Source organism: Atractosteus spatula, chromosome 3, assembly GCF_055471065.1.
Source record: "Atractosteus spatula isolate fAtrSpa1 chromosome 3, fAtrSpa1.hap1, whole genome shotgun sequence".
Lineage (NCBI taxonomy): Eukaryota > Metazoa > Chordata > Actinopteri > Semionotiformes > Lepisosteidae > Atractosteus > Atractosteus spatula.
The window spans coordinates 69,696,864-69,708,739 of NC_142708.1; the positions used below are offsets into that span (position 1 = coordinate 69,696,864).

The 11,876-nt window shown below is 47.7% G+C and overlaps 1 protein-coding gene across 1 annotated transcript; it reads right to left on the reverse strand.

Annotated features, from left to right (window-relative positions):
- Window positions 1-4,783: 4,783 nt before the first annotated feature.
- On the reverse strand, window positions 4,784-10,475 carry LOC148838518 (uncharacterized). The gene is made up of 8 exons (XM_088910594.1): window positions 10,434-10,475; window positions 10,068-10,321; window positions 9,395-9,499; window positions 8,364-8,441; window positions 7,954-8,046; window positions 6,798-6,928; window positions 5,778-5,993; window positions 4,784-4,917 (listed from the first exon to the last, which is right to left on the reverse strand). The coding sequence occupies exons 2-8, from the start codon at window positions 10,319-10,321 to the stop codon at window positions 4,880-4,882; spliced, it is 915 nt and encodes a 304-aa protein (XP_088766720.1). The 5' UTR covers window positions 10,434-10,475; the 3' UTR covers window positions 4,784-4,879.
- Between the last annotated feature and the right edge of the window lie 1,401 nt (window positions 10,476-11,876).

The following is an 11,876-nucleotide window of genomic DNA, read 5'->3' on the forward strand; positions in this document are numbered from 1 at the left end:
AGGTGTTTGACTTGATCTCACTGCCCCTTTCACTGCCCCTTGCAGATTTGCTTGCTGAAAGTTCAGTGGGCGTTGCTGGCAAATACAGCAAATTCCCCTAGATTGTTCAGACGTATTTAATGAGACCACAGGCTTGTGTGTGCTGGCTAGTGAGTATAAATGAGTGCATATGCAGCATCTCTGAATATCTGTGCATGGTATGAAAAGGAATTTTCAGATGACAAATTTAGCAGATTCAGGAAGCGCATTACTGAAGCATACTTCAATTTAAGTATGCTAGGATTCTAGCAAAATTATTAATACCATGTGACATTTTGTAGGCCTTTGAAGAAATCAAGTCAGCGTATTGCCCTATGTGCTGTCTGATTTGGGGACAGGTAACACAGTACAGCCACAGTGAGATCAAGGCAGAACACAGAAAAGTGCAGTAATGTTCAGTGAGATCGTGGTGAAAGCATGGCAAGGATCAGAAAGAAGGAGGCAAACTGCAGAGATATATGAGCAGTTGCACAAGGAAATAAATCACTGCCATTGCTGGGAAGTATAAATCCAAATTTAATATCTAAGATAGGTATTATGTTGCATTTGTTGAATTTATTATGAAGCATTATGTTGCATGCTTCATAGATAAAAAAGACACCAACAACCTATTAGCCCATAAAATGAATTAAGTTTTTAATGTTTATCTCATCAAGGGCCACTTAAAATGCTCTTGCAGTCTTAGAGTTAGAGTCTGATTGCCACGTCAGTGCTCGGACAAGCCATTCCTGCTCCCAAAAGGGCAGAGCGGTGGCTCTGTGGCTAAGGATGTTGGTTCAAATCCCACAGCCGGCAGAGGAATCCTACTCCGTTGGGCCCCTGAGCAAGGCCCTTAACCCCAGCTGCTCCAGGGGTGCTGTATAAATGGCTGACCCTGTGCTCTGACCCCAAGCTCCTCTCCCCGTCTGTGTGTCTCATGGAGAGCAAGCTGGGGTATGCGAAAAAGACAAATTCCTAATGCAAGAAATTGTATAGGGCCAATAAAGTGATCTTGATCGCTTGAAGATGACGCGGTAGCTCTGGTGAGAACCACTAGGGGGCAGCAGAGCACACTGCTGCCAAGCCAGGCTGGGACGCATCAGCTGAGCAACAGAGGTGATACAGAGTTGGGGGCAAAGCAGTGGTTTGAAACAGAAACCATCTGTCATACAAAGCGGGGAGTTAGTACCCTAATCCCCATTGTGCATCGCCCACTCGTCTTACTGCTGATCTGTAACACAGTACTGTCTTATTTCCACCTGAAAGATAACTGATACAGAGCCTCAGTGGCTCATCAGGCCAGAGCTCGTCCACGAGCAGACTAGTGGTATCGGCACACGGGGAGAGGGGGAGGGGGGTCTCCCCCAGGGCTGTAGCTAAGATACAACTTTCATCTTGGTCTTTTACAGTGGCAGAAACCGATCTGAGTGGCTCGTCTGGCCTTCCCTAAAAAGTCGGTGGTTTAGCTTTGGGGAGCTCTGCGTTCCCTCGTCTGATGTCATTGCATCCTGTCCCATCCTCATCTGGGCCTCCTCGGTGCCCAGACCAGTGATCTGGCCGGGGCTTGGAGGTAGCACGGGCCTGGAGTGCTGAGCTGACACAGTCATGTCCATGCTGTACGGGGCTCCTAGCTGTTGGTAGCTGTTGGTTGTGTGGCTGAAACCCCGAAAGGGGTTGATGATGGCGGGAGCAGCAGGGAGGTTATATCGTTGTGTTCTGTGTCTGGAAAATCTCAAATCTATGAAAATTGCTTCCCAATCCAGAGATATACAGTAAATAAGTTTTGCAGGCAGTATGCTTTTTAGAGCCGGTGATTAGTCCTTTTTTTTTCCCAAACGGATTATTTGTCAAACCCCCATGGTAACCTACTGTTTTCCTTGATGGGCAACAATCTTTCAATCTTTTGAGGGGTCTCTCTCCCCAAAGACAAGAGAATAGGGAGCACACCGAGACAGGATAGCAGGAAGATCAGACCCAGGCTGTAGACTAGAATCAAACACAGTTATTCCTACAGGTGCTAGAACAGAATCCGATTTGCCCTTTCGGTATCAATTAAGAAGCTGTAGCATGGATCAGTGTTCTTCAATTTTGAACCGCGGTTAACCCATAGAGGCACTACATCTACAATGGAGCAACAGAGTCAAAAATCACACTTACTTCACTCTTCTTGCCTGAAACAGACCGTTAGAACAAGCCCCCCCAGAGACAGGAGCAACAGGACCCTGTACAATCCACGATCCGGTCTTCTCTTCCCACTCGCCCTTCCAGAAAATAATCAACAGCAACCTCCTCTTTTTTTGTGTGGTAATTTTCACAGTTTCCAGTTCCCAAAGGTGCCTCCCTGATCACCCCTCCATCTCTCTCTTTCTCTGAGCTCCCTCCCTCTCTCTTTCCTTCCCTCCAAGATGGGAGTATTAAAAGAAAGGGACCCCAGTGAACCGAAATCCCACTTGATAGTTCGTTAGCTGCCGGGATTACAGCTCTGTATCTTAAGGAAGGAGGCTTGTCAGGCGAAATTAGGATAAATCTGCTGGAAGGCTGAGGAGGTCTCAAGAGGCTTTGCGGACTCAGGAACCCCTGCCCCAACTTACCCCCCCCCCACCAGCTACCTCCACCACCGCCGGGACATTGTGCCTCAGAGATGATGGTGGGAGGGCTCCACTGGGACAGGGCAGCTGATTCCTGGGCACTTAATCTCTGCGCCATGCTTATGTAACCTTTCTCATGCACAGCAGCTCAGAGTAGCACAGGGGAAAAGAGGAGTGGCTGGGAGGCCTTGTGCTGAGCTCTTAGCTCTAAGCGTGTCTCTCTAAACTGGCAGTAGGACGCTCACACTTCTGTCATGTTGTCACCACGGTTTCTGGCTTTGACACACTTGACTTACTCTGTGCTTTACTCCCCTGGTCCATGGCAAATCCATGAGTTCGATGAGCTTCTCAGATCTGTGCAGATCTGGCTTTGTGGTGGGATAGCTCCCAGTGAAGACACACTTAGAGTACAGTAGAGAGAGTAGAGTAGTTTTACTGCCATATGTACACATACATTGGAATTCTTAATCGTGCTGATCTCTCGGGACATACACAGTACAACACCACACAATGTAGACAACGTACGGGATAATGTGGTGGGATAGCTCCCAATAAACACACACTCGGGATAATGTGGTGGGATAACTCCTGATAAACACACACTCATGGAATAATGTGGTGGGATAGCTGTTAGTGAACGCACACGCACTGGAAATTTGGTGGCATAGCTCCAGATGAAGAACCTTGTTTTGACAGACTCAGTCCCAGACTCGCCAGTGAAACTGAGTGAACTGCATTAAGGCTTTCAATGTATTGATGCTGGCATTTGTTCAGAGCTTTGGGTCCACTTTGATCCATCTAGAGGACATGTACAAGTATGTGTTTTGGTACCAGCAGCCTCTCCTGACTAAGAATGTCCAATCTGAAAACAATTGCCTCCATACCGAAGGTTTTCAAAATACAAAATCGTTACTTTAGGAGGGTTTAGAGTCAGTGAGTTCTTGGTTAGCAAAGAAGCACACATCCCCTTCCAAGTGTGTGGGGTTAGTTCATGAAGCCCTCTGGAAAAGAGAGGGAAACAAAGCTGAAATTATGCAATTTTGCGTTTTGACCTACAGTATGTTGTACACTGTTGAACAGCTTTTGTCTGCCCTCTAGTGGAATATGATTGTGTTGCAGTGCTTTCCTAAGTAGGTCTTGGTAAAAGAAAGAAACTCATTATTTCTGAAATTCATTAAAATACAGGGATCATGAGGCTTCTGTCCTTAGGAGTCTGCTACCAAATAGGATTTTCCAGTCTCCCTAAAATTATCAACATGTTAACACCTGATGAAGGTGAAACATAACCTGGCTACTGTAAGTCGCAGAACGTTTGCCATGTCAGGTCCCTCTGCCTTCTTCTCATCCTGTTGTAAATGAAATATTTGAAATATTTACAACAGCAGCCATATCACCCTGCAATTCACAGCTGGCAGCCCCACTGAAGCTCAGCAGGTGTGAGCCTGGTCAGTACCTGGATGGGAGACCTCCTGGGAAACACTAAGGTTGCTACTGGAAGAGGTGTTAGTAGGGCCAGCAGGGGGAGCTCACCCTGCAGTCTGTGTGGGTTCTAGTGCTCCAAGATAGTAATGGGGCATCCTTCGGATGAGATGTAAAACTGAGGTCCAGACTCTCTGTGGTTATTAAAAATCCCAGGGCATTTCCTGAAAGGAGTAGGGGTGTAACCCTGGAGTCCTGGCCAAATTTCCCCCTGGCCTTTATCAATCATGGCCTCCTAATAATCCCCCTCTCTGAACTGGCTTCATCACTCTGCTCTCCTCCCCACTGAGAGCTGGTGTGTGGGGAGCGTTCTGGTGCACTATGTCTGCCGTTGCATCATCCAGGTGGGGCTGCACACTGGTGGTGGTGGAGGGGAGTCCCCATTACCTGTAAAGAGCTTTGAGTGTCCAGAAAAGAGCTATATAAATGTAAGGAATTATTATTATTGATTTATCTTTTGAAAAGAATGAAGAACAGTGCTAGTGGTTGTTAGGGTTAGGGTTAAGGTTAAGGTTAGTCTGTCGGGCTGTTTTTGTTTATTTGGTTGAAGAATCGGGGTTTTGGGTCAGACTGGTGGACAGCTTGTGGGGGGGTGAGGAAAGGGCGAGTAAAGGAGACTCCATGTCACAGTGAACAGAGTGCAGGAAACCTGAGAACCAGTCAGAAGCACTCAAAGCCCAAAGAACAACAGGAGACACTTTTGGAACGAGCCCCTAGGGTGTGTTTTTAAGGCTTTTGCTCGAAGACAGGCGGGGAGGAGACCAGCAGTCTGATCTGCGGCGGCAGTGCTGCCTTCAGTCCTCATCCGAAGAAAACAGATCCGTCTTTTCCCCTGGAGGAGAGAGAAGGAGAGACAGCGATGGCAGGGAGAGGTACAGACAGTGCATTATGGGATGAATGGGTCGACAGGTCTTTGTATTTTTGGTATACAGTGATTTCAAAACCTCACTGCCTCCCATTCTGCACCTGTGGATCAGGTGAAGAGGTGAAGATGTCTCTTCACTGGCTGAAACGAGGGGGAAACTCAGGTAAGCTCAGTTAAGCAAGACTCTGGGAAACTGTTAGTCAAGATATCTGCGCCGGTAACCTACTCTTCCAAACATTGCCAAGGAATCTTTAATGACCAAGAGCCTTGGTCTACCCTAATAATATTAATAATAATATCCCTAACATTTCTACATTGCTTTTCTGGACACTCCCCTCCACCACCACCAGTGTGCAGCCCCACCTGGATGATGTGACGGCAGCCATAGTGCACCAGTACTCTCCCCACACACCAGCTCTCAGTGGGGAGGAGAACAGAGTGATGAAGCCAGTTCAGAGAGGGGGATTAGTAGGAGGCCATGATTGGTAAAATCCTGTGGCGAAATTTGGCCAGGACACTGGGGTAACACCCCTACTCTTTGAGAAACATCCTGGGATTTTTAATTATCACAGAGAGTCAGGACCTCGGTTTTATGTCTCATCCAAAGGACGGCGCCTTTTTACAGTATAGTGTCCTTGTCACTATAGCGCAGTGAGCGCCCCCTGCTGGCCCCACTAACACCTCTTCCAGCAGCAGCCTCAGCTTTCCCAGGAGGTCTCCCCTCCAGGTACTGGCCAGGCTCACACCTGCTGAGCTCCAGTGGGCTGCCCTCTGGGAGTTGCTGGGTGATACAGCTGCTGGCGATGGGCTCGGAATAGTCCATGCACCTGTGGGCTTGTCCAGGGAGCCCTGAGGGAGCTCCCAGCTGTGGGCAGTGCAGTTGCAGTTGGTGCAGTAGTAGAGGGTGGGGACAGTGCTCCCTTCCTTCGGCTCCTCCATCTCATCCTCCTCCTCCTCCTCCTCCCGCAGGAGGTGCCGGGCCAGCTTGACGTGCCTGCCCTCGTCGCTGAAAGCCCTCCTCAGCTCCTCGAAGCTCGGGGTTCCTGCGAGACACACACAGTACACACAAGCGACAGAGCAGCCTTTTCTAATGACCTCTCCACGCCTCCTCCAGCACCTGGTGTCTCGCCACTTGGTCTGCACGCTGCCAGCGGAACTGGGGCACGTGGGTCAACTTTCACGCCCAGACAAACCCAGCGAAGCAGGATTTACAGACCCAGCATGTGACAATTAGGTTTCCGCCAAAGGCAACCATCATCCACCATCAAGCACTGTGTTTGGTTTTCCAGATGGACAATCTGGTGGGTCAAATGACCGATGTGTTCTAACCCCTCAGACCCACTGGCACCTGATACTGGGATCATGTTGTACTAGACATGTCAAGGGGCTCTTTTTTTTCCATTTCATTTGTGTGCGATCAGTGCAAAAGAGAAACAAACAAGCAAATTCTGCTGTGCTGCTGCTGTATTCTAGGGGTTGTATGAACTGCTCAGTGTTTTTCCTTTAAATTATTTAAATGTATACTTTAAAGTATTTAAATGTATGTATGTGTTCTGTGTGTAAAGTAGCACTGGTGCACGTTTCTGAGCTTCAGTTTGTTCATCTGGCAGGGAAAGAAACCACTTAGTCTCTAAGTTGACCGTTTGGAAATGGTCCTGTAGTGGGCGTTAAGAAGAATAGCGAACGGGATAATCAGGCTGGGAAAGTGCTAATAAAATAAAAAATAATCGCTGATTGCAGAATATTGCAGAACCTCCGAAGAGGAATGATAGCTGGAGCTGAATGGCATGAGTGTGCCTCTTGGGCAGCAGTGTTTCTGCTGGGCGGAGCGGAGTGGGACTGCTCACCGAAACACGCCCCCGAAGCCCTGGCCCCCTCCTCTCTGCTCTCCCCTTCTGCAGTCCCCCCTGTCTGGGGGGCTGCGGGATTGGCTCCGCCCTCCAACGTGCCCTCGATGGCGCCATCCGTCTCGGCAGAGCTGCATGGACACCACAGTACAGCGCGTCAGAAACAATGGGCAAAGCCAGTGGCAAGGTTGACAGGTTACTGTGCTGAGGCAGATTTTCACAGGGGGTTTCGGTCAGGGCTGCAGTGTGACCAGCTGTTCCAGTTTTCCAACTCAACAGCAAAGGGGTTTTTCATTATTTTAAGCATTTTTGCTCCATTGTAACTGTCCTGATGGCCCCAAGTGAGAAGCCCCAGAGACTCAAAGAAAGATTCAGACACACAAAGACTCAGAGGAAGATTCAGACACACAAAGACTCACAGAGAGATTCGGACACACAGACTCACAGAGATAATTCAGACACACAGATACTGACAGAGAGATTCAGACACACAGACTCACAGAGATAATTCAGACACACAGAGACTCACAGAGAGATTCAGACACACAGAGACTCACAGAGAGATTCGGACACACAGATATTGACAGAGAGATTCAGACACACAGACTCACAGAGATAATTCAGACACACAGAGACTCACAGAGAGATTCAGACACACAGAGACTCACAGAGAGATTCGGACACACAGATACTGACAGAGAGATTCAGACACACAGACTCACAGAGAGATTCAGACACACAGATACTGACAGAGAGATTCAGACACACAGACTCAAAGAGAGATTCAGACACACAGAGACTCACAGAGATAATTCAGACACACAAAGACTCAGAGAGAGATTCAGACACACAGAGACTCACAGAGAGATTCAGACACACAGATACTGACAGAGAGATTCAGACACACAGACTCACAGAGAGATTCAGACACACAGAGACTCACAGAGATAATTCAGACACACAGAGACTCACAGAGAGATTCAGACACACAGAGAGATACACCTCAAAGACACACAAAAATAGTTCAGGACACAGAAGCACACAGAGGTATGAAGGGCTCATTCTTCAGTCAGTCCCTGCAGGGCAATACACTTGGACAATAGAGAATGGATTTGCTGTTTGTTGAGCATTCAGGTGGAGCGCGAGAGAAGCTGACCTGGTCCCAGCACAGTCTGCACTGTCCACCCTCGTGAGGCTGGGCGGCTGAGTGGCCAGGATGCTGCACTCGTCCCAGCTCTGGCTCTTCTTCCTGGGCACAGACACCGACTGATCAGAGCGCCCGCCTGAAGTGGGCACTGGCCTGCACTGGGTGTAAAGAGCCGACACCCTGGAGCAGCAGACGTGGGCGAGTAGACTCCAGGAGGGGCCACAGCCCTGCAGAGTGTCACAGCTTACTTTTCAACTAGCCACCAATGATGCCACCAGACAAAGGGACTGCATTTCTCCCAGTGATTAGCTCAAGTAAAGATCGCGGGGGAAATGAAATCCGCAACAGCATTTGCAGCAGAAGATGGACTGCTTTGGAAAGCCGTTAATGGATACAAATCGAATTCAAAATCTGTCTACCTCTTGGTCTGACAGATGCAGGTGTGCTGTATTCCAGATGTGCTGCCGCCTGCACCCTCCAGCATCACATCGCTGGTTCTGCAGAGTCAGAGACATGAAGACAGAGGCCTGTCGTTGCAGAACAGCAGCATCTGCCTGTGTTTTGGTGTCCATTTACAGTGTTATTTCACTCACATGTCGCCTGTTACTACAAAATTAGTTACAACTGCAACATGTTACAGGTTTGAATCTGGAGTATGTTTGGCATGGAGCATGTGACTACTCAACCAACAGTATACTTAATTCTGCAGGATATATAAGCTCAGTAAATTCTTGTGGTCTGAATTATACCCTCTTTAGGTGTTTATTTTTTTTACTATGAACTCCCAAGGCTGTCTGAAACGATGCATTAGCCAGGTTTGGTGTCAAAGCTAGGTGTTGCCATTAGCAATGCACCACAGAGCAAATGCACCAGCAATAAAATCTCTAGTGGGGTCATTTACTTCAGCCGATCTGCCCATGGCACAGTAAAGTCATCCTGGGCCATTCCCACTACTTTGCACAGGTTGGGTCACTGCTATGGAGCACACCATTTTCTAATATTTTGATAGGGCAGTGTATGACTTCAATGACAACCATAAAAGGTCCCATGGTTCAGTGTAGTAAAGCACAGTTTTACAAGGGTGGAGCAGTGGCTCTGTGGCTAAGGATCTGTGCCTGTGGCTGGAAGGTTGCCGGTTCAAATCCCGTGGCTGGCAGAGGAATCCTACTCCGTTAGACTGCTGAGCAAGGCCCTTAACCCCTACTGCTCCAGGGGTGCCGTATAAATAGCTGACCCTGTGCTCTGACCCCAAGCTTCTCTCCCTGTCTGTGTGTCTTATGGAGAGCAAGCTGGTTGATGGGAAAAGACAAATTCCTAATGCAAGAAATTGTATATAGCTAATAAAGTGATCTGATCTTATCTTACTGTCAGACCCGGTGAAAACCATAGTAAAAGTGAGAAAACACCAACACAAATGTATCAAAGCACAGCCTCCAAACCCTGTACTCACATGCTGGGAGGTCTTTGCTCCTCATGGTCCAGCTTCTGTATGTCGTTGCTGGGCAAATAAGTTCTCGTGGCCAAGATGCTCCACTCGTCCCACCTCTGTCTCTTCCTGGAGAAGCCGAGAAAGGCTGTGTAACTGCAGCATGAGGGTTAGATTGCATTGCTATTGATCCACTGTAATTACCATTGCACCACAGAACTTTCTTGTAGTTCTGTAGGTTTAAGTATACAGCCAGGTTTGCTGCTGATTGTGAGTTTCCACAGGTACCAGTGACAACTGCCCACACACTTGTTACTGAATACACTCTTTCAGTGACACGACAACACTGGTTTTGTACATCAGGAGCAGGAAGCAGATGATCCTATGAAATCAGGTTCCCTGGCCAGGACTATACCCCAGATCTCAATTCTGTTGGAGATAAGTGAAACCTGCCATTCAGTCCCACACTCCAGTGAACACATAGCAACCTCAGCTGAAGGCGATACTGCTGGAGAAAAAGAGAATGGATTGGGCTGATCCCTGCGGAATGCATGCCCATTTCCGGATGCTCCCAGCGTCTCACGGTGCCATTGAGACCTGGTGGTCTGGCCAGGGAGTGTGAAGAAGTAAATGTGTCCTGTGTGCGGATTCGAACCCGGGCACCCCTGGTGTGGCACAGAGGGCGGGCTGGCGCTACCTGTGGTTTGGGGTGCTGTTCCCCGCCTCCTCGCTGGAGCTGCTGTTCTTCAGGATGCCCCTGAGTGGCAGGCTGCAGCTGGTGCCCAGGCTGTGCTTCACCAGGCCCGTGAGTGGCACCGGGGACGACTGGCTTCTCAGTGGGCACTCGGCGCTGTGCACCAGGCGCTCGGGGTCTCGGTGGGCGTCGGCATCCCAGAGGCCCTTCTTCAGAATCCCTTTCAAGGGTTTCGGACGCCCGGGTTCTGTGTCCATCTAGCACAAAACAACAGAGAGCCAGGAAAGGCTTGATGGGTTTGGGTTTTATTTTGTGCACTCCATGTTTTTTTGTGGTTTTATTTGTCTCGTTATGACATATTTTTTGTACCTGTTGTTGTTATTATGTTTGTGATGTACTGTCTACATCGTGTGGTGTTGCCTGTTGTCCTGTGTATGTTCCGAGAGATCTGCGTGATTCAGAATTCCAATGTATTTGTACATATGGCAAAAAACGACTCTACTACTCTCTACTCTTTTCCTGCTTGGGATTTGTGTTCAAACAAAAAAAAAGAGGAGAAAAAGGAAGGAGAAAGAAGCAAAGATGACCTTTGATCGGGGTGTTTCGAGAAATGGCTGGACATGACCCTTGGATTATTAAATAAACTACTAGCTGCCAAAATGCCCAGATGGATCTGGATGACTCTTCTAAAACTCAATCCAGGTCATCTGATCATGCCAGATCATCTGATCTGGGCTCATAGTCTCTCCCCACCACACCACAGCGATCCAGCTCTTGACACAGCATAGAGGCGGGGGTCCCCAATCTGTAGGCATGTCTTAACCCAAAAACCTACTGTAGTTTGCACCCCAAAGAGAAGACCTTGAGGGATGGGGACACTCTTCGACTTAAGGAGGCATTTAACTGCACACCTGTTCAAGCATCATGCAGATGTTAATACTGAAGGCAGACACTGCAACATAAAATTAAACACAACATAATTGTAATTTAGAATTAACATGTGCATCAGAAAAAAAATAGTCTCACTTCTCCACGCCTGTAACACAAATTTATAAACATATGCACCTTAACACATTACGCAAGCATAAAGCTTTTACCTAATTCGGGCTGACCCACTGCTCTGAAAGATCCTTATGTTTCACTGCTTCACACACCTAAAAATGGAAAGTTCAATAACGTGCTGTTAGTTTTTCTTTAACTATTACGTGATAATCACGCGAAGCGGCGGTTGTGACGTCACACTCTGCAGCGCGGCTTACGTTTCAGCCCCGCCCTTCACGGAAAGACCTGCTGTCAACAAATTTACTTCTGATTACAGCGCCGCACAGTACAGTACACAACGCACAAAGCCATATCTATCTATACATCCGAAACGAAAATGTCAAAACAGTTTCGATTATTTAAATAATTATATTAATAATGCTTGTATACATGTTTTTGCTGCTCTGAAAATGTGTAGCCTTTGTTCGTTTTTATATCTGTATTGCCAGAATGTAAGTAACCTGTGTCAGTTATATCTGCCCTTGCTGTCAATAATTGTATGTTTAAGAATCACAATTTTACAAGGCAGCGAACGTTCACACTTTCGTTTTAGTTGTTGTTTATTACTGGTATCGCAGCCCAGTGATTTATGGCGATTAGTGCAAATGAACGGATTGTTTTCTTGCTTCAGAATAAAATACAATAGCTGTTTCTTGCCCACAGCCTCGCAACTGAATAAAGCGACCCCTAGTAATATAAGCACATCGCAAAAAAACATGCACCCGCACTGCCACAGAGCTTTAAATTTATTTTTTTTGACACGCTGCTGTA